The 25279-nt window shown below is 41.1% G+C and overlaps 2 protein-coding genes across 3 annotated transcripts in view; one reads left to right on the top strand and one right to left on the bottom strand.

Annotated features, from left to right (window-relative positions):
• LOC149008664 (DEA(D/H)-box RNA helicase family protein) overlaps positions 1-16739 on the top strand; it is a 43335-nt gene extending 26596 nt beyond the window's left edge. The window contains 6 exon segments of the mRNA XM_089166189.1: positions 9629-9799; positions 9801-9817; positions 12475-12688; positions 14196-14327; positions 14431-14603; positions 16252-16739. Coding sequence (XP_089022315.1) covers positions 9629-9799; positions 9801-9817; positions 12475-12688; positions 14196-14327; positions 14431-14603; positions 16252-16489 — 945 coding nt within the window. The 3' untranslated portion in view covers positions 16490-16739.
• Positions 16740-17730: 991 nt separating this feature from the next.
• On the bottom strand, positions 17731-19416 carry LOC149008663 (knotted 1-binding protein). 2 transcript variants are annotated; one of them, XM_089166816.1, is made up of 5 exons: positions 19282-19416; positions 18776-18851; positions 18556-18684; positions 18359-18432; positions 17731-18172 (listed from the first exon to the last, which is right to left on the bottom strand). In XM_089166816.1, exons 2-5 carry the CDS (start codon positions 18827-18829, stop codon positions 18040-18042), a joined length of 390 nt encoding a protein of 129 aa, XP_089022942.1. In that variant the 5' UTR covers positions 18830-18851; positions 19282-19416; the 3' UTR covers positions 17731-18039. The 2 variants fall into 2 exon arrangements, with proteins under 2 accessions (XP_089022942.1, XP_089022941.1); XM_089166815.1 differs by having other exon boundaries at positions 17732-18172; positions 18776-18880.
• Positions 19417-25279: the final 5863 nt, after the last annotated feature.

The following is a 25279-nucleotide window of genomic DNA, read 5'->3' as shown; positions in this document are numbered from 1 at the left end:
CCTCAATGAAGTCTATGTTGGCCCTCATTCCTTCGATGTTAGCTTCTTCATTGAATTCTTCTTCTCTGATAGATCCGACCTTAACCTCTACGGGAATCCGAGCTTCGACTCCATAAGCTAGTCGGAATGGAGATTTGCCGGTGGTCGTCCTGGCAGTAGTTCGGTAAGACCACAGAACTTTAGGTAGCTCCTCTACCCATCTGCCTTTGGACTGGTCCAATCTTTTCTTTAATCCTTCCAACATTGATCTATTAGTCACTTCCACTTGGCCATTGCTCTGTGGATATGCTACAGAAGACCAACGGTGCTCTATGCCTTGCTCTTTACAAAATCGTTCGAATTCAGCATTTTCGAACTGTTTACCGTGGTCGGTGACTATGATTTTTGGGATACCATACCGATACATGATATTATGCGTGACGAATTTTTTCATCTGATCGGTATTGATGGATGCCAGTGCTTCAGCCTCCACCCATTTAGTAAAGTAATCGACCGCCACCACCAAGTATTCTCTGCTTCCTGTGGCCTTTGGTAGTTTTCCTACCAGGTCTATCCCCCATCTAGCGAAGGGAATTGGAGAGAGAGTTGATGTTAGAGGCATTGCGGGAGCATGAGGTATGTTGGCGTGTGCCTGGCACTTGTCACATTTGCGGATGTGAGCCTTCGAATCTTGTTGTAGTGTGGGCCAATAGTATCCTTGCCTTATTACCTTGTCTGCTAAGGCTCTGGCTCCTATATGACCTCCGCAGTTTCCTTCATGAATTTCTTTTAGGATGACAGCTGCTTTTAGAGCCCCCACACATCGTAACAATGGTCGGGTGAGAGACTTTTTGTACAACTTGTCATTTCTGACAGTGTATCTAACTGCTCTCTGCTTTACAGTTCTAGCTTCTTTTGGATCTTCTGGTAGTAAATCACCTTCCAAATAATTGATTATTGGAGTCATCCAACCGTGCTCGGTCTGAATGTGCATCTGGTCGGTCAGATTAATGCTCGGAAACTGTAGCTCTTCCATATATACGACCGGGTCTGCTTCCATCTCATCCGTAGCCAACCTAGATAAGGCATCTGCCTATTCATTTTCTGCTCTAGGGACTTGTTGGATTTGGATGTTTTTGAAGAATTGTCTGTATTGGTTGACCATGGTCAGATATTTAGTCATCCTTTTTTCTTTTGCTTCATATAGCCCGTTCACTTGATTCACAATTAGTTGTGAGTCGCTTCTAACTTCAATATTCTGAATGTCGAGGGCTTTCGCTATGCGAAGACCAGCTATCAGTGCTTCATATTCTGCTTCATTGTTTGAGGCCTTGAATTGGAGCGTAGGGCATACCGGATTTGGAATCCTCCTGGGCTGATTAGGAGCAATCCCGCTCCACTCCCCTGTGCGTTGCTAGAACCATCCACTGAAAGTATCCATCTTTTGATGTTTTCGGGAGTGGCCTCTTCTTCTTGCTCATGCTTTGGTTCAGAAGTTTCAAGGATGAAATCAGCTAGGACCTGAGCTTTAATAGCTGGTCTTGGTCGGAACTCTATTTGATGCTCACTTAGCTCGACTGCCCATGATACCAGTCTTCCGGCCAAGTCTGGTCGGTGCAATATTTTCTTCAAGGGAAAATTTGTCAATATTGCAATAGGATGTGACTGAAAATATGGTCTCAGTTTTCTGGCTGCTATGACCAAGGCCAAAGCTTGCTTGTCCACTTCTGGATATCTTGTTTCAGCATCAAGGAGCACATGGCTCACATAGTAAACCGGGTTTTGCTGTTTTCCTTCATTTTGCACTAATACCGCACTAACAGCCAAGGGTGAAGTTGCCAAGTAGACGATCAGTTCCTTTCCTGTGGTCGGTCGTACGAGCAGGGGTGGAGTAGTTAGCTTTTCTTTTAGGTGTTCGAAAGCTTGTTGACACTCCTCGCTCCATTCTGGTACTCCCTTTTTGGATATGTTTTTTAAGGCTTGGAAGAAAGGTGAACATCTCTCTCCTGACCGGGCTATGAACCTGTTTAAGGCTGCTACCCGACCAGTGAGACTTTGTATTTCCTTGATGCTTTTTGGTGGTTTCATCTCTTGTATGGCTTTTATCTTCTGGGTTGAGCTTCATTTTGTATGCTCGGAGTACCTCAAAGACTTCTGCTAGGTCTTTTAGATGGTTGGATTGAGATGTGCTTTTTATCAGCATGTCATCAACGTATACCTCCATATTCTTGCCTATCTGTTGTTCGAAAATTTTGTTGACCGCTCGCTGGTAGGTTGCCCCAGCATTTTTCAGACCAAAGGGCATTACTTTGTAATAATAACTATCCCTGTCTGTCATGAATGCTGGGTGTTTCTGATCGTCTGGGTTCATCAAGATTTGGTTGTATCCTGAATAAGCGTCCATGAAACTGAGCATCTCATGCCCGGCTGTTGCATCGATAAGCAAGTCTATCCTTGGTAGAGGATAACAATCCTTTGGACAGGCTTTGTTGAGGTCGGTATAGTCTGTGCACATTCTCCATTTTCCGGTTGCCTTTTTTACCATCACCACATTGGCCAACCAGGTTGGGTGGTCAATGGGTTTAATGAATCCGGACTGTTTTAACTTCTGAGCCTCTGTTCGGATTGCCTCATGCTTTTCTAAAGAAAAATTTCTTCTTTTTTGTATGACTGGAATTGCCTGAGGGTCAATATTTAACCTGTGCTCGGCTACTTTTCTGTCTATTCCGGGCATGTCTTCGGCCGACCATGCAAAGACGTCAGTATTTTTCTGCAGAAAGCTGGTTAGGCTATTTTTGAATTCTTCTTTGTTGTTCTGCTCCAATCATAGTTCCCTGATCTTCCCTTGAATTTAGCATAATCTTTTCCAATTTTTCTACTGGTTCGGCTCTTTGCATGTTTTCTTCATCACGATCATCTCTGACCTCAACCGCCATGGTAGAGCTTGTTTTTACTCGCTTTCTCATGTAATTGGCGTAGCTCTGCCTGCTACCTTTTTGGTCGACGGAACATTCTCCTATTCCCTTTTTTGTTGGGAATTTCATCTTCATGTGTAAGGACGATACTACCGCCTCCAGGGTACAAAGGGTTGGTCGTCCCAAGATCATATTATAAGCTGACAAATCTCGGACGACCATGAAATTTGTTTGGATGACCCTGTCTCTGGGGTGTTCACCAATACGAAGATCTAATCTGATGGTGCCCTCTGCCCGGGTCGAGGTTCCTGTGAAACCGTATAAGTGTGTCCCACAAGGGATCAACATCTTCTCGTCTAGCTGTAATTTGTGGAAAGCTTCTAAGGACAAGATATCTGTCGATGACCCCGTATCTACTAGGACTCTATGAACCTCTGTTCCGGCCAGAGTGACTTTGATGACAAGGGCATCGTCGTGGGGAGTGTTTACCCCCTGCTTGTCTTTAGTTGAGAAGGTGATTGGTTTTGAAGTGATTTTCTCACCTGGTTTCTCAAGCTCAGCATTCCCCACATATCGTGCTTTTCTTTTGGCTTGTCTACTGGACTCCTCAGTTGGGCCACCGAACACAGTAAATATTGGTGGTCGTTTTTGATTGTTTCCTCCTTCTCGTGGTCGGGATTTGTTTTGGCGTCCTTCTCCGCTCGGAGATCTATGCCTCTTCCTACCCCCTTCTACTTGCTTTTGATCAGCCTGGGTAGGTTTGAGGTACTTCACAAGCCGACCTTGATCGATGATTCTGTCAATTTCCTCTTTCAGTTGTCGACAGTCATCTGTCCAGTGCCCGTGATCTTTGTGGAAATCGCAATATTTGCTTTTGTCCCGACTTCCTGGTCGAGAATGTAGCTTTTCGGGCTGCTGGAGAATTCCTCGATCTTTAATCTGCATCAGGATTTCCGATCTTCTCATAGTCGGTAATCTTTCCTGTCCAGGTCGACCATCCCTGGTCGGGTCTATGGTCGACCTTCTGGTAGGTTGGTATTTTTCTTTATATGTTCGTGTCTCCATGGTCGGATGCTCCTTCTTTCGAGATTCAATTGTTTCTGATATCTCAGCTTGCTTGTGGCATCGTTCACGGAGATCGTTATATGTTTCTGGCATGTCATTCAAAAGTCTTTCAAGTAGGCCTTCATGGCTGAGCCCTTGGTACAAGGCGTGAAAGGCTATCTTTTCATCCAGATTTTCAATCTGCATGGTCAGTTTATTGAATCTCTCAAGGAAATCTCTAATGGACTCCGTTCGCCCTTGTTTTACAGCAAACAAGGTATCTTCTCTCTTTTTGGTTTCTACTCCGCTTTGGAAACGCAATAAGAAAGTCCGACCTAGATGTTCGAAACTTTTTATTGTGCCCCGAGGCAGAGCTTGGTACCAATCTAAAGCAGCTCCGGTCAATGATGCTGGGAAACTACGGCACATGGCTGCTTCATTGTGTCTTTGAGTAGACATGACAGACTTATAATGGGTGATGTGGTGTTTAGGACACTTCGATCCATCGTACGCCTTGAAGGTCGGACATTTGAAGCCTATTGGCATCTCCGCCTCCGAGACGCTTTTTATGAAAGGGTCCTCCTTTAAGACGGCGTATAACTCTTCCTTCCCAAGCTTTAACGCTTTTTTGACTGTTTCGTCAAGGTCGGCGATGCGCTTATTCATCTCGTCATCCCGCTTTTTTGAACCATTATGATCCTTTTTGTCTTTTGAGGCTTTTGCTGGATCTATACTGCTTCCTCGATCTCCGTCGTTGTCGGCTGGAGGATTATCCTCTTTCGAGGCTCGAGATTTTGCCAGCTCTTTTTGAGATTGTTGAGGGATCTGGTCGATCAATGGTGGTCGGTCACGCCTGCTCCCCTCAGGACTTCTTTGTTTTTTCTGAGAATCTGCTTCGGGAGCAATTACATGCTGCATGGCCAACCTGATCAACTCGCTTAAGGATGAGATTGCTTTTCTCATCTCAACTTGTTCTTTTTGAACCTCGACAATTTGATGCGTTGTCGCGTATTGACTTGCTTGAGTGTCTGGAAGAATTGGAGAGTCTTGCAGAATCTGAAGTTCGGGAATTTTTTCCTTTCCGACCTGGTCGACCTCCTTTTCTCCGCCAGACACATCTTCGATTACCAAACCTGATCTCGTCTGCATAATAGCTTTTTGATCAGAGTTCCCACAGACGGCGCCAATTGTTGCTGCACAATCCTGTTCGTCCCTTCAGCCGGTTAAACCTGCACAGATGAGCTCGACCGTGGAGGTCGAGTTTTCACCTCCGACGATCTAGTTAGAAATCCGACTAAGGAAGGCAAGAAAGTAATGAACAATAATAATACGAATAGTGATAATTCTATTCAGCGTACCTTTCTCTTGTGCTCCTTTACCTTTTTATAGATTTTCTATGTACGAGTTTGAATGAGACTCAAACCCTCGTTAGGTTGTGATTAGACTCTTAGTCCTTGAGCCCTACTCGAACACAAGTAGTAGAGTCCTGGTTGAATACTGTTTCTTTGGCTAGAATCTTATTCAGATTTACCTTTTTATTCAACTTTATATTTATCCAACCGACCTTGACTTGGTCGGTCTAACTTGGTCCGATCTGGTCGGACTAAGTTTGGACCGAACTGGTCTAGTCGTTCTGATCGAACTGGGTTTAAACCGAACTGATTCTGGTTTATTTATTCTTTCCTCATCACATCCCAAGACTCCTAAAACAAGAACCTTAATATCTTTTAAATTTAGCTACCCAAACCCCACAAAACTTGGGGAATCATCTTCCTATATTATTACCTACCTTCCCTCAAGTTTCAACCCAGTCTGGCACCTATAAACCGAAGTTTCCATCTCAAGGAATTAATCCCGTGTCTCCTATGGGTTGGGTTTTCATATCTTTTAACTATAAAACATTAACCTGAGCGTTCCCTTTGGAAGTATTTTCTTCACAACCCTTCTCACAAAGAAACCCCATGTCCCCTTAATTCCCAAAACCGTAGAAACCCTTATTCCTTCCAAACCTTGATAATTTCAAAACCATTAGTCATAAAATCTGCCCATGACCAACCCATTTTTCTTCAACCATATGGTATTCTAAACCTTGGTTGGTCGCTGATTCTATTGAAGAGGATGTTGGAGTAAACCTACATCTAGGACAATCCATCCCTATAAGGTAAACCCTAGAATTTTGGTTTACAACATTGACACTATTCCTTCTATAGGTGGCATCGTCAACATAACTAGAAATCCCAACGTAGGGAATGTGTCATCAAGGAATATACTGTAAGAGATTGCCTGCTAAACGAATCCTACTAGGTGTTATTGACATCCAAAGATGTAGTCCACAAATGATGCACCTGATCCATCCCTATATCTATATGCAAAGATATAGAATCAACAGATGACCCCCCAATACCCATATCCAATAATTCCACCATATGCTCCACTATATCCATATCCATAACCCCCTTGTGGTGCAGATCCTATGCTGTCTATAACACTAGTCTGGGTCTGGGAATCAATGAATGATGATGGTTGCTAGTATCCAGATCCTCTACTTATAGGCTCATCGAAGCTTGTAGATCCTATTGAGCTGTCAAGTTGGCTATATCCATTTGAGACTGAGACCAATATGACTTGTGGTCCTCATCCATTGTTTTGTCTCGAGGGCTGTATGTATGCGCATTGTGATCTCTATCTTGTGTTGCATGCATGAACTGAGACTCCCTTGTGAACCTCATTCGAATTGGTACTTCCTCACGTTGAGAACTGAAGCCATGATTGGGCTCATTTGATGCTCGACTTCTACTAACACCATCATTATTGTCATCATTGATGCTTGGACCTAGGTAGGTGGCTGAGTGGCATCATCATGTGTCGGACCACTATAACTCATCTTTAGTTTTTGTTGATGCACCAGGGTGTGGCACAAATGGACGGGAAGGCTGTGTATGCACTCTCCCCTCTATGGTCAAGAAGTCATCCACATCAGCACTTGTCTCCTTTGCAATATGCCTACTGGGTCGACCTTCCTCCTCATCCAACTCTATCCCTAATTCACTAAAATAGCAGGTTCTCTTCATCATCTCCCACCTCAAAGATGTCAGCCAACTCAATCGGGGTTTGATCATATTCCATCATCTGTTTATTGTGCTCCTTTCAGTTTCATGTAGTATTGCACATAAACAAAGCCTTTTAACTGCTTAACACCCAGTAGGTTCCACCTCTTAAAGTGAATAAGGTTTAATGTGGTTCTGTTACGCTCACACCTGGTGGCAGAACATGTTTGCGAGAGCATTTTATGTGCAATTACTGCCAAGTTGGCTGAGTTAGCCCCATATTGCAGCCACCACTCAGCTGCAACAAATCAATTAATAAGGTTATACATAAGCTAAATATAGGAATAAAAACTAAAAGAGACGATATCTAGAGATCTGGAGTGGACTAGCCTACAGCAGTAGTTTCACGAGCTGATAATTGCCACTGAGCGACTGAAACTCGTACTGCCATCCCTAAAATATTGAATCTAAAATAAAGAATCTTTCTAGTCTCAAAACTCTATAATGCAATTCAGCTGGTTGTAAACCTTGTAATCCCTGGCCTAAATAAGTTATCAGCACACCTTGTTCTCAACATGTTCAATGCAAACCATGGTTGTAGATGAAGGTGCTAGCTTGTAGTGCCTGGTCCACTACTTGCTTAACAATCTTCAATTGACCCATGTCCTTCAACATTAGGTGAATGCAATGTGCAACTAGAAGAGCTTGTATAGGCTTTTCTATCATCTTGATCCCAGCTTTCTTGAAGTTGGACCCATTGTCAATAACATTCTGTACCACATAATCCACTCCAACCTCTTATACCACATCTTTCAGCAGCTTATAGATGTACTTTGCGTCCTTCTTCTCCTTGGATGCATCAACTGACTTGAGGAACACCATCCTCCCATTACAGTTGATGATGGACTGTCTAGTGGGACCAATCCAACCATCACACATCATTGTTGCCTCATGATGCCCCCACATAGGCCTAAGACCATCAACGTATGTCTTCAAGTCTTTGTTGTGTTGTGGCAAATATGCATTGTGGATCTGTTATGGGTTTGGCCCCTGAACTTCATTTCCAGCATTGTTAATCTTGTCAAACATGGTCTGGGTTCCATTGAGTCCAAGGCAACAAGCTGGACCCTAGATCCATTTTTGTGTTCTCATTTGGATTATTATTTTATGAGTTATTGCAGAGTCCTTGTCTAGATGTTATTCACAGCTCTGTTGGAATTCCCTAATTTGAGTCTACCTTTTAATAGGATTCCACATCTACTATTAGAATCCTAATTGGTTCTCTCTATGGTTAGTTATGACTTATGATAGAGTCTTTGGTTGTGTTGGAGGTTATTAGTCAAGTCAGAGTCCTAATTAGAACACTAGTAAGTCAGTTTGAACTTTGAATCAGTTAGGTTTCCCAATTAGTGTCTTAATTTGTTTCTTATTTTGAGGCTACAAATAAAGCCTTCTCACTCTATAATATAAAGTTGAATTGAATAAATTTCTGAGTTTGGAGGAAATCCAAGTTGTGGCTTTCTTGGGAGGGCCACAGTGGCATTAAGAGTTTTTTTTCTTCCAGCAGCAATTCAACCTTAACGGCAGCCTTTCCTTCTTCTACAAGCAAGTACAGCCCTCCCCTCCTCATTCTAACCACATATACCTCCCCCTCCTAACCACATATACCTCCCTTACCCTTCCTCTTCTTCTTCTTCCACAGACATCCTAACCCTTCCAAAACCTGCGGCTCTCTTAGAATCCCTTCCCTTTCAATCCTAGTTTCATCCCCTACTCTCCCCTAATGCTAAACCTTAGATATAGCCCTTCCCCATTTCCCTCTTTATTCTTCCTTACTTCATTTCTAGCCTGCAGCAGCATAGGAAAACCAGAAACCTAAACCCTGAATTTTATCAAACCCTAGAACACCTATAGCTCCCCCAACTCCAGTCACCTCACCTTTTAGGATTAGATTCCCAACCCATCACCCACAGTTGATCCCAACCCCAGGCCAATCCATCCTAGACTCTATAGGACTCTCTAGCCTATCCTAAACCAACTAGCACTGACCTAAACACTCTAGAACTAACCTGAAACCACGACTTTGCTGTCCATTTCTGGAACTCCAGTATAGAAGCAGCTGAGCACTGGTACCTCTCCTCCCTAGCCCTAAAACCTCTAAACTTAAACCTATGCTTACTTCCAGACCTGAAACCTAAGTTACAGACTTACAGCAAGAATACAATTCCCTTTGGTCCTAAGCCTGGCTGAACCTTTTAGGGTATTGTCTTTTTACCTTGTACCCTAATTCTTCGAAGAAATCTCCGATTACAAGCATATACAGCAGTAGAAGACTGCTGGTTCCCTGAGAGAGGATCCTGGATTGAGCCTAAATATAGCAACACCATTACAAGGTAAACCCTAGAATTTTGGTTCACATCACCCCTAAAAAGATTTTCCCCCCCTTTTTTTGTTGTTTTTTTTTAGGGGGGTGGGGGTGGGGGTGGGGAGGACTCTCACATCAAAGAACTATAGATTATATAGTTGGTACGAGTGGATTAATATATATATATATATATATATATATACTCTTTCTATATATGTGATTATAAGTGATGAAATTTGAGTGTGTTCCACCTATTAATCCATTCATCACATTTGCAGGTGCTACAAATTTGTCGATCTATGTCTAAAGTTGGTGTTCCATTCCGGTCTATTGTTACAACTGGAGGTTTCCCACAGAGAACTCAACTGGAATATCTACAGCAGAGTTTAGATGTTCTTGTTGCAACACCTGGTCGTTTTATTTTTCTACTTAAAGAGGGCTTCTTGAACCTTGGTAAATCTTAGATGGTGAGTCATCCCAATTATTAGTTTGAACATCATACTCTTGTTTTAATTTTTGGGTAACCAACAAAAAAAAAACGTCATACTCTTGTCAAGACTAGGTCTTAGAAAGGAACTTAAAATATGATGTATTGTTCTCATAGTTTTCCAATTTGTTTCTCTAAGATTAGTAAACCAGAGCTTGTGAATACCTCTCTTTTTCTTCTTTTTTTTCCCCATTCGGTCATTCTCCTGCTTATCTCTTTTTGTCTTCATTAATAGAGTTTTTCTTTGCTTATTCTTGCAATCTGGTTGTACTGCTGGATGATCATTTATGGTCATATTCCCCTGCTAGTAGTTTCTAGGCCTTTGGATGGTTGTAGTTGTACTAGGACACAAAAGGGCTGCAGTTCATCTGTGAACAAGCCAGAACTGAACATTTATTGTTCCTTATTACCAAGAATATTGCTAGAGCAGAAATGGTTTCAGTGATCTTATAATCTAATTCATCAGTTGTTTTCTGGATCTCAAGATTTACTCAAATTGGATTGTTAGCATCATGCAGTTGGACAGCTTTTTCATATATAAAAACAACATTAACAGAAACTATTCTTGACCCTCCTGACAGATTTGCAGAAGCTTAAGAGATTAAGTTCAGGAACTTGGGTGAAAATCAAAATCGCTGTGATTAGATATTGACAAGACTTGATGAATGGGCAGTAGACAGATACCAAATTATGAGATGCACTCCAGAATTTGATGGAATAACTTACTCTAATAAGGGAACAATAAAAGAAACTCTGGAAGTAATCCAATGGTCAGATTCAGAGTTTTAGAAAAGACCAAGATGAGATAGGACTTTCTAGATCTGAGATTCAACATGTGCAGGTGGACTGATCTCAAAACAGTGTATAGAGGCAAACATATAATGAAACAGTAGTAGGAGACCTCAGAATTGATTTCAGAGTAGTCATCTGCCAAATGGAAATAAAAAATAGTAACCAGATGTCAGCAAAACAGATCTGAGAACTCTTGAGCAAATCCACTAGTCTAAACCTATTCACCCCTCCCCCCCCCCCCCTGCACGCGCGCAGGGGGTGCTTTAGGTTGACTTTCAGAAATAAGGATATTGGTTGAAGAAACAGGATGGTCCTCATGTACTACTGGATCAGTGGAGCATCCTCTAGTGTCGTCGCCAGACACTTGCAGACAAAGCCACGTGGATAAAGGCACTTGAGTTTGATTTCCTAGATGAATAGAAATCCTTCATCATCTTCTACTGTGAAATATTTTTGCAAAGGGTCTTCACTCTTCCGTAGACTTCAATGCAAATCCATGTGAAGACAAGTTGATCCTTCTTCTTTGTCCTACCATATGAGTATAATGGCATTCCGAGCAGAGAGCTGATGAAATTGAGCCTGTCTTCGCTCAAAAGTGGAGAGAAGGCACTGTTATGGAGATCCAAAGGGGAGCAGTACTGTTATTGCCATCATAGTTGTCAGGTGACACTTAGGCAGGCACCTTGGCATCGGACTCTTTGGTTGACGTAGCTGTCTTTGATGCCTGGCTTGCTTAATTGGTTTTGCCTTGTACTTAACCTTCTCAATGCCTAGTTCTGCTTAGCACCTTGACAACTATGAATGACATGCTTGAGTGCAAGTAGTGCTCCCACTACCTGGGGAAGATGAGTTGCCATCCAATTTGCATGGGCCAATCTCCGGTTCAAAGATCTTGTCATAACTTTAGTGAACTCAACATTATTCATCAGGTAAGTATCAATAGTCCCTTGCAGCTTCTACTGTTAGGATAGAGCTTTTTACAATGTTGAAGGGTGGTCGGCTGCTGGTGAAGTGGCCTACCAGTGAAGTCACCACTTGCTTGTTTTTGCTATTTAAAAGACTGGCTGGACAAAGAGATACTTAGAATTTCTTATTAAGTATATCTTACTGTGCAGAGGGAGTGGTGTGAAGAGTGAGCCACGATGATGATGCCTAAAGAGGGTCCTCCGAGCTACCCTCCTTGAGATGGGGAGGAGGCAGGAGGTGATGTAACCACGATTCTGGGGTTAGGATTTTGTGTTTGTTTCCCTAGAACTAGGGTCGGCCCAGAATCCTTTTTTTTTTTTTGAACCTACAACGTAATTCTCAGACCTGGGAAGGGAGATTTTAACAAAACCTAGATGGGATGTTTAAATTTGGGAAAAGTAGGGTTTGGGGAAATTTTAGGGTTAACATAGATCAAGATGGGTTCAAGTTGGATTGGAAGCACTGACCTGTATGGGGAGGCTTCCTGCTTACGTCAGGAGGGGGGGCAGGGAGAGGGGAAAGTTGGATTGGAAGCACTGACCTGTATGGTGACACATCACACCCGGGAGGCCAGCATGGCTGCTAACCTTGATGGGGCAATGTCAATCATGGCACCCGTTTCTAAGCTGGCTCCAGTGTTCATATGAGAAGTTTTGTTAATGCAACTTCAATTGCAATCCTTGCACTTATTTTTTTATACTGCAAATTGAATGAGCCTGCTTCCATGAGATAAGTCAGAGTTAGTAGAACATTCTCCAATGACCGCTAAACTGGTAATATAGACCCTCACCAAGTCATTCAAGTGCAAATTTTACTGTAGTATTTACTGGTATTTGATATTAATAATACTGATTTTTTGGTTTCACCACATGGTGCCAGTGCTATTCTGGATGAGGTTGATATACTTTTCACTGATGGAGACTTTGAACAAGTGCTGCAATGCTTAATCAATTCTGCGCCTTTGACAACGCAATATCTTTTTGTGACTGCAACTTTACCAGTCGACATATACAACAAGCTGGTTGAACTTTTTCCTGATTGTGAAGTTATTATGGGACCTGGTATGCACCGTACAAGCGCTGGCCTTGAAGAGGTTGGGTTGTTACTTTTTAGTATGTGTTAGTTTTCCGTCAGTACAGAAAATGAATCTATTTTACTCTTCGTTCTATCTCTCAATGAGGCATTACTGCATTACAACTTATGATTCATCTTTATTCATATAATGCTTTTCTCCAGAATATAACTTCCAACTGCCAATCTGTCAGAAACATGGAAGGTGGGATGATGCTCTTGACAGAGTTGACTTACCTACCCCCATTAAATTTTAAGAGAATCTGTTGGAAGTTGGAATCAGCCTGCCTTTTGTGTCCCCCTCCTGGCGCAACCACCAAAAAGAAAAACCAATATGCATGTAACAGAATTAAAAGTAAAATAGGTGGAAATATTAGAAAGCGGAAGGAAGAGAAAAGAGGTAATGGAGAAGGAGGGAATGGAGAATTGTGCCAGATACAGCTCTTCCCTCAACAGTGTATTAATTATTGAAAAGTTTCCAGATTATAGAGATCTCCAAAATATTCCCAAATCTGGTTAAAATATCTTCAAATATTACTATCATAAAATAGACTTGCTTGATACTCAAGTAACAAAAAGGAAATGAAACAAATCTCCCGAGCTATTACTTGCTAGTCAAGCTACATAAAAATAGAAAGTGCAGAAAATAGAAAATAATATCCTAATCCAATAAATAGGAGTTAAGAAAATAAAATAAAATAAAATTTAATTCAATCTATAGTGGACCCCACATATGTGGTTACCAACAGAGTGGTAAATCATGCATATCTTAACACTCCCCCTCAAGCTAGTGTATACGTATCAAAGGCTCTAGCTTGGAATAACATGAATATATATTAAAAGCACCATCAATCTTGAACACGAGTAGTAATAGCAGAAGCTGATAAACACCAAGAGAACTTCACCCAGGAGATAATCAACAACTTAAAAAACAATCTTTAATTCTTCTTGTCAAATGAGCCATCCAATGATGAGAAACAATTGTTGGTATTGAAGATGAACAAAATCCATAAGTATAGTAGCTTCAAAGGCACCATCCAAATAATGCCAGAGTTCAAAAATAGTGCAACTGTGTGAATGGGAAGATTCAATTACACGGTAAGATCTAGCACTAAACAAGCAGCCAATTATAGGTTATGCTTCCCCGATCGCCATCCCATAATATTCTTGAAATGGGGTTGTCTAGTGAATTGATTTGGTTGGCTATTAGGAACATGATTATGTTTCTTGTGGCTCTAGACATCTAGTGTCATCATGGAGCATCACAGATCCAGTATCTCTGGAAACTTCTCTCGTTTTTCTGTAGAACACTTGTTTATTGGGGGTTGAGGGTTGTGGAAATTATTTTTTGGAATGGGAGTATATATATTTAGTTCTGCTAACAGCAATAGAACTGTTGAGGATCAGAAATATAGTAACTCTTTTAACTGATTAATGAATCACCGGCTTGTCTTTCCCCAACCCCCATGGGGTGTTTGTACCTGTCAAACTGCTTATCTGATTTTGTTGACTCCTGCTTACATGTACAGGTTATTGTAGATTGCAGTGGAGATGATGCAATGGTAAAAAGTCCCGAGACGGCATTTCTTAATAAGAAATCTGCTCTGTTGCAGCTTGTAGAGCAAAGTCCAGTTTCAAAAACTATTATTTTCTGTAACAAGGTTAACATGAAGAAGTTACTGAAATCTTTTCATTGGAAAATCTTGGTTTTGAACTTATTATAAGGTTTTTGCTTCTTTTTTTGTTTTCTTCACCTCCTTGCAGATTGAAACATGCCGAAAAGTTGAGAACATATTAAGACGTTTTGATAGAAAAGGACATAGTATACGGGTGTTGCCATTCCATGCAGCTTTGGCACAAGAAATGCGTCTTGAAAATATGATGGAATTTATGAATTCCCAGTCAACTGTTCCTGTCTTCTTGATCTGCACTGATAGGTAATTTCAGAGTTACCTTGAGTTTCGTGGTTCCATCTTATCGGTATGAAATTGAAAAGAAAGATGTGCATCTTAGTATCTACTGAATGACAAATTTACATGAACCTCACATGTTTTACCAGGAAATTTTCAATTACCGATTTTTTTAAGTTCATTACCGTCTGGCTATAAAGCAAACCTTAACTGCGGAAATGAACTTGTACCTCTCAATATTGAGTTAGGATAGTGAATGTCCATCTTGGTAGATCTTGAAAATCCTATTAGTTTTATTTTTGCATATATGCTATACATACGTGCAGTGTAGGTGGAAACATCAAAGTACTAATGTATTTAATTAGATCATGATCATAATCCACTGTTGAAATTGTTGCAAATGGTCACATTATTATTAGTGTCTACCCAAAAAAAAAAGAAAAGTTTTCAAATTATTAGTAGTACATTCTTCTGATAAGTTTTCCGTTTAAAGACATGCTAAGATAGCATTCAATCCATCCCTTGCACTTTTGAGAGATATTGACCTCTGCAATGCATCTGTGCATGTCAGATGATGCCCTTTACTAGTATGTGGAGCTGAATCTGGCTGTCTGGCTCATGTCAGTTTAGCCTACATCTCCTGCTTCATTATCTCGTCTTTTGGTATCTATCAGGGCTACCCTGAGTTTTCACCTTAGCCATTTATGTGCCCTCTCATATCATCAATCTAACAAGGGTCATCAGCTCATTTCACCTATTTTCAAATGTAAGAACCTTAAGATATCCGACTTGGCCTTTGCTTATGATGCCATGATCTTCTCCAAAGCTGTGCCCTCTTTGGAAGTTGGGACCCATTATGTCCTGTTTGAACCACTTAAAGAGTACGTCCTGTCTTAGCTTAGCCTCCGAATTTCCTTATTGTTCCTGGGCAAGGTCTGATAATGTCAAGCCATCTATGAGGAACTTGACTGGAATTTTCTGACGCTATCTCAAAGATACCTCTTTGATTCTACTCAGCAAGCTAATGCCTGGTTCTGCCCCTTGTCCCATGATGCTAGGTTAACTTGTTTAACTGTTAATTTTTTTCAAAAGAAATTAAAGAGTTATGCAAGTATGTATCTTCAACATAAAAGATCTGGAGAGCTATGAAACTCAAAATTGAACTTTGTGTTTCGAGGTTTTCTTTTTTGAAAATTTTTATTGGAGGCCTCACCTCTGGAGACAAACTTGATGATATTCTTTACTGTTGGAAAACTAATTATCGTGACATTTGTTTTTATCATGTATTGTTTCAATACACAGGCCTCTCTGATTATACCTTTATCTTATTAAGAAAGCTAGGACGTCTTCTTTTTTAACTCTGCTATTTCCTTGGCAGATTTGTTGGCTAGTGGGAAACTACTTATGTATTGTAGTTTGAGGTGATCTTACTTAAATAGTTTGAAATTTCCAGATATATATGTATAGAAAATTGATGTCCAAATTCGAGTATTCCAAGCAAAATGAAGCTTAAAGATGTATCACCTGCTAGGCTGCTATGCAGGTTTTTCTTTTGTATTTTGGATATGATTTGCATGTCCATGTCATTTGTATGTAACTACAATCTTTTGCATATCAATGGCAATCACTTATACACATTCATAAGAAGATGAAGTTTTCTTTGACTTTTTGGCAGAGCATCACGAGGTATTGACTTTGCTGGTGTGGATCATGTTGTTCTGTTCGACTTCCCAAGGGATCCAAGTGAGTATGTTCGCCGTGTTGGAAGAACTGCTAGAGGTGCTGGAGGAAAGGGGACGGCATTTATTTTTGTGGTTGGCAAGCAGGTTTCTCTTGCACGACGGATTGTAGAGAGGAACAGAAAGGGCCACCCATTACATGATGTCCCATCTGCATATGAATTGGCAATATAGAGCATGTTTTCGGAGTGCAAGATCTTCTTTCTTGTCCATGAATTCATTTGTCCTGCCAAGAAAGTGTAGAACTTGAAGAATCATTGCTGGCATTAGATTTGGCAGCTTAGTAGAATATTCTGTCAGGATTTTTGAAATTTCTATTAATTTGAAGTGTAACCGCGTTTGAATGTATTCAATCTGTTGGGAGAAGTGTAAGTCTCTTGTCATATTCAGACTAACTGCCTTTCTCACTTACGGTTTTTCCTTACGTTTGGGGATTTGTTTGTAGGTTGCTGGTTCTAAACCAGCCTTTACCTGCTGTTCTTTTTTCTCCAGGTAAGAGCCTTTTGCTGCTGATCTAGAAGCACGAACCTAGGTCCTAGAGCTCCCAAGGCAGGACCTCTGAGCTCTCAAAAGCACACAAACTGAACCTTCCAAAAGGCTTGGTGGTTTTTATTAACTAGAAAGAAGGCAGTGTTTTGGCATCTTTTCCTGCTTCAGTGTACCAAAATTCCAGCCTCTAACCGCCTAACACGGTGTGAGCTAAGAATTTTCAACCCGGTCATTTGACTGTATATGACCTTAGGTTGGCGGCTTCGTACAGGTAGTCAAGCTGGCCATCCCCCTTAACTTACTAAACCTTTTTGTTAAGTGACTCATCTATGTAAGATTGAATTCTTTTAAATCCAAATTTAAGTCCCACATGACCTCTTAATGAATAATGATTGTCATTAGTTAAGCAATCTCGATAGTCTTGGAACCTATGAGTTTGTGAGAAAAGAGAAGCAGAGCAAGTAGCACCGAACAATAGGGAATATAACTAGGATTAGTAGTCCGGGGTCAGCTTATGCGTACTATTTTTTTTAATTTTTTTTTTTTGGTAAGTATGCGTACTATTTTGACTACATACATAATTTACCTTTTTTTATATATATAAATTGGAATGAAACGAGTCCCGGAAAAATATACCACATGAAATGAGTTTCACTTTTTGAGACCCTCACCCGCGGCTGCCTCTCCAGTGCGCAGATTCGCAGTGTTCCTCACATTTCCTGCACGAAGTAAAGAAATGGCTAATCACAGCCATGACATAGCACGCCCTCCCCCCGCCGGTCCGGATCACCGCCCCCCCGGGCCCCCCCCCCCCCCCGGGGCCCCCCGTTTTCTTAAAGAAATGGCTAATCACAGCCATGATCTTATAAAGCATCGTCCACTTCCGCCCATCAAAAACCGGAAAAGCCACGGCTAAGCGAACCGCCCTCGCCGTGGAAGGATTGATGACAAACGATCTTCTACGATGTTGGGCGTACTATACAAGCAAATGTCTACGAATCAAATTTGGGTTAAAAAAACAACACCAAATGTGTAACTACAGTACCCTCGACCTTGCTAACCACTAATTCCAGGAATGATGAGGAGAATAGCTGCAACTGACTCGCTAACAAACTACCACTAAGAGCTTTCAGTCCTATAGAAGAGTACCAAAACTGGTATGGCGTTCGTGTTGGCGTGGGAGAGACTAATCGTCTTAGGTTGTTTCAAAGATTTGCAGCGTCCCAGAAGAGCAGTTACATTGGGGCACTCTGATGTAGTAGAAAGCGGGCATTCTGCAAAACAGAGTTCGACTCCTCATTTGAGGCGTCGATCGATCGAAGCTCATGTATCTGCTCTTGCCATTTCTCGATCTGTTCCTTGTGTATTCTGCATGTTAAAAGAAAATTTTGGAAGAATGTAAAACCTCCAAGATTCAAAAACTTCTGAAGGAGCGACACCAATTGTTTCTCTGCTGATTACTCTTTTTGACTGAAAATTTCAGTTTAGGCTTTTCTTTCTTTCGTTTTTTTGGTGGAGTCAACGAGGTTTCGTGCTGATGATTTGGAAACTTACATGATCATTCGCTCCTCAAATTCATTGCTAAGTTCCTTGAACATATTCTTCCCAGTTTCCAGCAGCTCCGACACCTTCAGATAACATCACATTATTCAGAGACCAGCGGAGGACAAGGGAGAAAAGGATTACGCGATTCAAAAATTGGACGTGCAAATATGACGACGAGAGCCTATGTTAACGTGGAGCTGTTTTACCAACTGAGTAAAGCGTTCTATTCTTTCAAGTAGACGAGTGACACTGGCTTCCATCTCTTCGGATCCCGTGACGGCAACGTTCGTTCCTGGCTCTCCTGCACTGACCTCAGCCTCATCGTCTTTGTTGACCTAATTATTTTCAGTTTGTTAGTATGAATATGTGAACATGAATGAGAAAAATTAAAGCATGAATGATGAGAACACGGCTAAAGAATCACACCGCCGTTGGTTTCATTCGCTTTCTTACTACTTCGCTGTTTCCTTCGTTGTCCATTAATCCGCTTGGAGAATGAACGCTTGTTGGAATTGAGACCCACCGCGAAATCTAAATCACAAGTAATTAGACGAAACAGCGAGTAGAAAAACATGGAAAATAATTAATCACCCTTAACAATTTTGATCCTCATTCAGGCTGGACTCCACCAGCGTTTGAAGATCTGGTGGAAGGCAATAAATAAGCATCAGACTATTGCATACACAGAGATCTGGCCGGCCAGTACCCCTGCTGGCTGGTGATCATTCTAAGCATCGTACGGAAACAGGGTTTGAACTTCTAAAGCCGATGAACGATAGGTGAGCTTGATGCCGAAGTAAATTAAGCAGTGTTTCGTCCATTAAACAAGCAGAATCCACATGTACACTTGCAGAGATGAAAACATTGAAATACAAGAATCGGAACTGATCGAAGGGGAAGAGAAAGATAAGACTCGTTTTGTGCGTGCTTACCTCGAAGCTCAAACCGGAGTTCGTACCGTCGTTGTGTGGATGAGAACAATAAGGCTCTGATCGTCGATCTTAAAAATCAATCACTGCTAAGTTCCACATAAAAGAGGAATGACGTCGGTAGCTCAATTAAAAATACCGCCAGAACTTTATACGGATCACAAGAAGAGGGCTTTTTCCCTCGATTTGGCATTTCAAAATGCCTCGGTTCGATCTTTTGAACCGGTTAGTTGAAAACGTAGTTGAGCCGAATCGGTCTCCATGCTAATTCACTTAAAACAACCAAAAGCTCACATAATCAACGGATTTTTATTTGCGGCAGCAGCTGCCTGCTGCTGCCGACGGCTGAGATTAAGCCATGTCATCATGATTTAAATGAATGGTTGAGATTTAAGCATCAATCCCAGCTGAGATTAAGCCATGTCATCATGATTTAAATGAATGGTTGAGATTTAAGCATGAGGGATTGATATGTAAATATTAGTTTTTTGTTTCACACTTTAAGGATTGAATTTTATTAATTTACAATGTTTCATCAAGTACCTCGGAACCCTAGCGAAACCTATCATGTCTGTCTTCTTTCCTTCGCCACCCCTGAAGAAGCAGGGGCCGAGCATCGCCGCCGGAAGCAGTGGCTTCGAATCGAACACCCTCTCAATTCCTTCTGTCACTCCCAACCCCAGCAACATCGACCCATAAACCCTATTCCTAATGCTCCCAAACTCCCAAAATCCGTCTCTGTTCTCACCGGCAATCGCCTCAACCTCCACAACCGAATCCTTACCCTCATTTGCCAGAGCGATCTTAATGAAGCTACACTCCTCACTCGGCTTTCAATTTACTCCAATTGCAAACCCAGGCGATTCATCGTCTTCAAGAAAGAAGAATAAGGTAATACGAAGCATGGTGACAACCTCCGAGACCACTTCTGACGACACACAGTATAATATTATTCCCAAATAATAAGAATCGCTCTTCAAATGGAAGCAATCCACCCAATTTCTTAGCAAAAACAATACATGAAAACCCAAATTACCTTCCGAAACAACCACGGCCAGATGCATATAGAAGAGAAAAACCCAGATTTTTCCAAACCCAGTTCAATTTGTTGTTAGCGAAGTTGAAACACAATAGATACACACTAATAAATCATGAATCTATCAGTGTTATTGTCACCGGAGTGCCCTGGTGTTGCCGGGATCGTGCTCCCGAACATTGTCCGTCGTCTGAGAACTGAGAAGACAAAACGGAGAGATAGGGTTTTTAGATACCGAGTGAAGGAGAGGGACTTAGTAAAGTAAATTAATAAAATTCAATCTCTTAAAGTGTGAAACAAAAAACTAATATTCACACATCAATCCCTCATGTTTAAATCTCAACCATTCAGTTAAATCTTGAGTACGTGGCTTAATCTCAGCAACTGCTGCCACAAATAAAAATCCCATAATCAACCGTTATTATAACATTGGACGACGTGGCTTGAACAAGTCCACATTTAGTGCGCAGCACTTAGGGTGCGTTTATTTGCTGGAATAAAGGGTGGGTGGGAAAACTCTTGAAAAAAATGTAGATTTTTTACTTTTCCTTTAAATCCCAAATTTATGTTCCCAAACTTTTCTTGAATCTTTGAATAAGGATGAAGAAACAGGATAGCCTGGCGAGAGTCGGATTACATTTTAATAGGTCATACCCCCATATTGAGAGCAATGTCCAATCATTCTTTCAATGCCAAAAGTTCAGAATTTTATTAAGAGAGAAAAAGACACACCACTGATTACACCACCCTAGTTTGGGGGAGGTGGGTGGTGTAACACACCTAAAACAACTACGGACCGGCCACCGGTAGGGATAGAGCCTTCTTAGCAAGCAAATCAACCAAAAGATTATCCCCAAAAACATGAACAAAAACACATGAAGCATATTTGGAGGACAAACATAAATTATCTTCTAAAATCCCCACAACCTCAACTAGCAAAAGCAGGCATTGAGAAGATAAAAGAAAAGCCACAGAGAAATTATCTATGAAAATGAAGAAACTCAAGAAACCACGACAAGGGTTTCTCCAATCAACATATTATATATATATTATTTTATTTTATATTATTTTTTTTTTTTGTAGCGGAAGAAATAATTTGGGTCAAACCAAAGCCTGCTACCGTCTTACAAAGAAGAGCTTGGTTATGTAGTAAAGAATTGCAAAAGCCTAAGTCCCCCTCCCCCCTCTTTTTCTTGAATCTAGATCATCTCCCCGAGAGCACTCTGTGCTACCCAACAGCTTTACAACCACAAAAGGAAGTGGAGCCCACAAGTGAAAAAAATGAGATTTAAAACAAAATGTTTTCACATGTGGGCCCCACTGTATTTTGTGGTTTTAAAGTTGTTGGGGAGCACTCTGTGCTCCCCCTACGAGTAGCAAATCCTAACTCCTTTTTCTTTAGAATCAGCTAGTGTAGTTTTGGTTGTCCATCTTTTTCACCACAAAAGAAATTGGAAGATAATCGGTTTGTCTCCTAATAGTGAGAAGCAGGAAGGCAAAAAAAAAAATGCATACTTGCATAATTACTCATCGAAGAGACTACAGATTTAAGGAGAATCTCCTTACCAGTGTGTTAAAATAATTTAGATTTTTAACTGTTAATTGAGAGAGAATTCTTTCGCACTCAAATTAGTGAGTAGGAGATGTATATTAATATTATATGAATTACAATTCAAATATTTGAGTTTGAACTACAACTTGTTTACAATCAAACCCTACAATTTGTTGATCAGTTGGAGATAAGATCAATCAAGGATAGAGCTAGTTATGGTGGGTTTGAATTTGAATTTGAATCCAGAGACTTATCCTTTACACTCCCCCGTAAGATCATTGGTTGAGAACAGACAGTGAGCTTGGACTTTAAAATTTTGAATCTTGGAGCAGATAAGCCTTTGGTGAGAATGTCTGCAATTTGGTCTCCTGTGGGAACTAATCGGATTGAAAGATTTTTTGTGGCGACTTGTTCACGAACAAAATGATAGTCAATCTCGATGTGTTTGGTTTGTGCATGAAAGACCGGATTTGCAGCAAGGTAAGTAGCTCCAATATTATCGCAGTATAGAGTTGGTGCAGAAGTGACAACCCCAAGTTCAAGCAGTAGCTGACGTAACCATATTAGCTCAACGGTAGCATTAGCAACCCCTTTGTACTCTGATTCTGTAGAGGAGCGGGCCACAGTCGGTTGTTTCTTGGAACTCTAAGAGATCAAGTTAGGGCCCAAGTAGACACAATAACCACTTGTAGATCGTCAATCAATAGTTGAACCGGCCCCTTCTGCATCACTAAAGGCAATGAGAGAAAGATTAGTTGTTGGCCAAAATAGAATTCCATGGGATGGGGTCTCTTTTAGATAACGAAGAGTTCACTTAACTGCAGCCCAATCATCAATTGTAGGGCAGTGCATATATTGACAAACCCTATTAACAGCAAATGCTATATTAGGGCGTGTGAGAGTCAAATACTAAAGGGCACCCACTGTACTTCTATATTGGGATGGATCATCATAAAGGGGAGGTTCCTCAGTTGTTGCTTTGGTGATGGAGGTCGGGGTTGCTACTGATTTTGCTTCATGCATATTGGTCATTCGCAAAAGATCTGAAGAATATTTTGACTGGCAAAGATGTAAACCGTGAGATGAGCGAGTGACCTCGACCCCTAAAAAGTAGTTTAAGTCACCAAGATCTTTGATGGCGAATTCCTTGCCAATGGCCATAATGATAGAATTAACATCAGAAGAACTAGATCCAGTGAGGACAATGTTGTCCACATATACAAGAAGATAGATTGTTTGATGTGCTGAAGTACGAAAATATAGTGCCGTATCAGATGAGGATTGTGAGAATCCCAAAGTGAGTAAATAACTGCCAAGCCGATGAGACCATGCCCTAGGGGCCTGTTTTAAACCATATAAAGCTTTCTGTAGACATACATAAGTAGGTCTCTCTGGATCAATGAAACCCTGTGGTTGAACTATGTAAACCCCTTCAGATAATTCACCATTTAAAAATGCATTTTGAACATCCAATTGGCAAAGAGTCCATCCTTGGGCAACTTCTAGCGATAGAATCAAGCGTATGGTAGTAGGTTTGACACGGCACTAAAAGTGTCAAAATAATCAATTCCTTCACGTTGATGAAATCCCTTGGCGACCAAACGAGCCTTATAACGTGAAATAGAGCTATCACTGTTTCGTTTGATTCTGTAAACCCATTTATTTCCAATCAAATTCATGTGGGGCTGATGAGAAACTAGACTCCAAGTACCATTACGTAAGAGAGCATCAAATTTGTCACTCATAGCAAGCCTCCACTTTGGGTCTTTACTGACAGTGGTATATGAGGTGGGTTCTGTTTCAGGATTATCAACAAAGGATCCGAAGGCTGTAAGGTATTGATCCTATCTCTTAGGGTAGGCCTTACTGTCAAAGCGGCAAAGATTACCTCAGAACCTTCCGGCACAATCTCCAACTCCAACTTCATAATAGAGTTCAGCAAAAGCTACTAATAACATTAAGATCAATCACTCCGCGAGTGCTCTTCCTACTAAAGGCATTAGCCACTACATTTACTTTACCCGGTTGGTACTAGATATCGCAATAGTAGTTTGTTACTAGCTTCAACCACCGACATTGTCTCACATTCAACTCCTTCTGAATTTCCGACTCTTATGCTCGGTGAACAATGGCTATCTTTTCTCCAAAAAGATAGTGGCTCCACAATTTCAAAGCAACGACCAGCGCAACCAACCCAAGATCATGAATGGGATAATTGTGTTCATAAACCTTGGGTTGTTGTGATGCATAAGCTACCACTTTCCCGTGTTGCATCAAAACACAACCAAGGCCGATCTTCGATGCATTGGTCAATCTCTTCTTCAACTCTTGGAAGTTCTTTTCATATGATTCACTCCACACGAACTTCATACCTTTCTTCGTCAACCTTGTCACCAGGGCGAATAACCTAGAGAAGTTTCCCATAACCTCCTACAGTATCCGGCAAGTCCCAAGAAACCTCTAATTTAGGTAACCGACTTAGGTTGATCCCAATCTGCCATTGCCTTGACCTTATCTGGATCCACTTTGTGTCCATCCGTAGTTATAACATAACCCAAGAACATTTCTTGTGAAAATCAAAATTTACTCTTGGAAAACTTCGCATACAACTTCTTCTCTCTCAACCTTCGCAAAGCAAACCTCAAGTGTTCAACCTGCTCCTTCTCATCCTTAGAATAATTCAGGGTGTCATCACTAAACTATTATAAATTTGTCTAAGGCATCATGAAACATCCTATTCATCAAATCCATGAAAGCAGCTAGTGCATTAGCCAGTTGTTCAGGTGATGCCATTCGACCTTACAAATCCCTGCCGCAAATCAATTTTAGAGAATATCGAGGCTCCCTTCAACCCGTCAAACAAATCATCAATCCTCGGTAGATGATATCAATTCTAGATAGTAAGCTTGTTCAACTCTCTATAGTCGAAACACATCCTCATACTTCTATCCTTCTTCTTCACGAACAACACCGAAGTTCCTTTAGGAGATACACTAGGTTGGATGAAATCTCTCCCTAGTAACTCTTTTAGTTGGCCTTAAAGTTCTTTCAACTCCATCAGTGCCATCTTGTATGGTGCTTTGGATACAGGTGTAGCTCCAAGTACCAGTTCAATGACAACCTCTAACTCCCTTCCTGGGATATTCCAGGTAATTTGCCAGGAAAACATCCTTGAAGTTCTTCACCACTTCAATGTCTTCAATGGACTTCACTTCCTTCTTCTCTTATGGAAGCCCATAGTTTAGCACCCCCACTAGTTCCTTTGTTTGGAGTGCCACCACTATAGTCTTCTCCACGATGTTTTCCCACATCACCAAGAACTCGAAAACAAGGCCATCAACGGAATGAAATCGAACTTTCCCCATCAAGACATGAGATGGCTACTTTATGAGCTGCCAGCCAATCCATGCCAA

This window comes from Hakea prostrata, chromosome 8 (assembly GCF_041222555.1).
Source record: "Hakea prostrata isolate BN-2017 chromosome 8, UWA_Hpros_2, whole genome shotgun sequence".
In the NCBI taxonomy this organism is placed as follows: Eukaryota; Viridiplantae; Streptophyta; class Magnoliopsida; order Proteales; family Proteaceae; genus Hakea; species Hakea prostrata.
Note: the sequence above shows the minus strand (reverse complement) of the source record. Positions and strands in the feature narration are given on the sequence as shown.

Excerpts from the sequence above, each read along its gene's own strand:
- LOC149008663 (XM_089166816.1), bottom strand. The coding sequence starts at position 18,829 with ATGGACAACGAAGGAAACAGCGAAGTAGTAAGAAAGCGAATGAAACCA. Across the intron at positions 18,685-18,775 it reads AGCGAATGAAACCAACGGCG|GTCAACAAAGACGATGAGGC; the intron begins GTGTGATTCTTT and ends GAAAATAATTAG. Across the intron at positions 18,173-18,358 it reads TTTGAGGAGCGAATGATCAT|AATACACAAGGAACAGATCG; the intron begins GTAAGTTTCCAA and ends TTTAACATGCAG.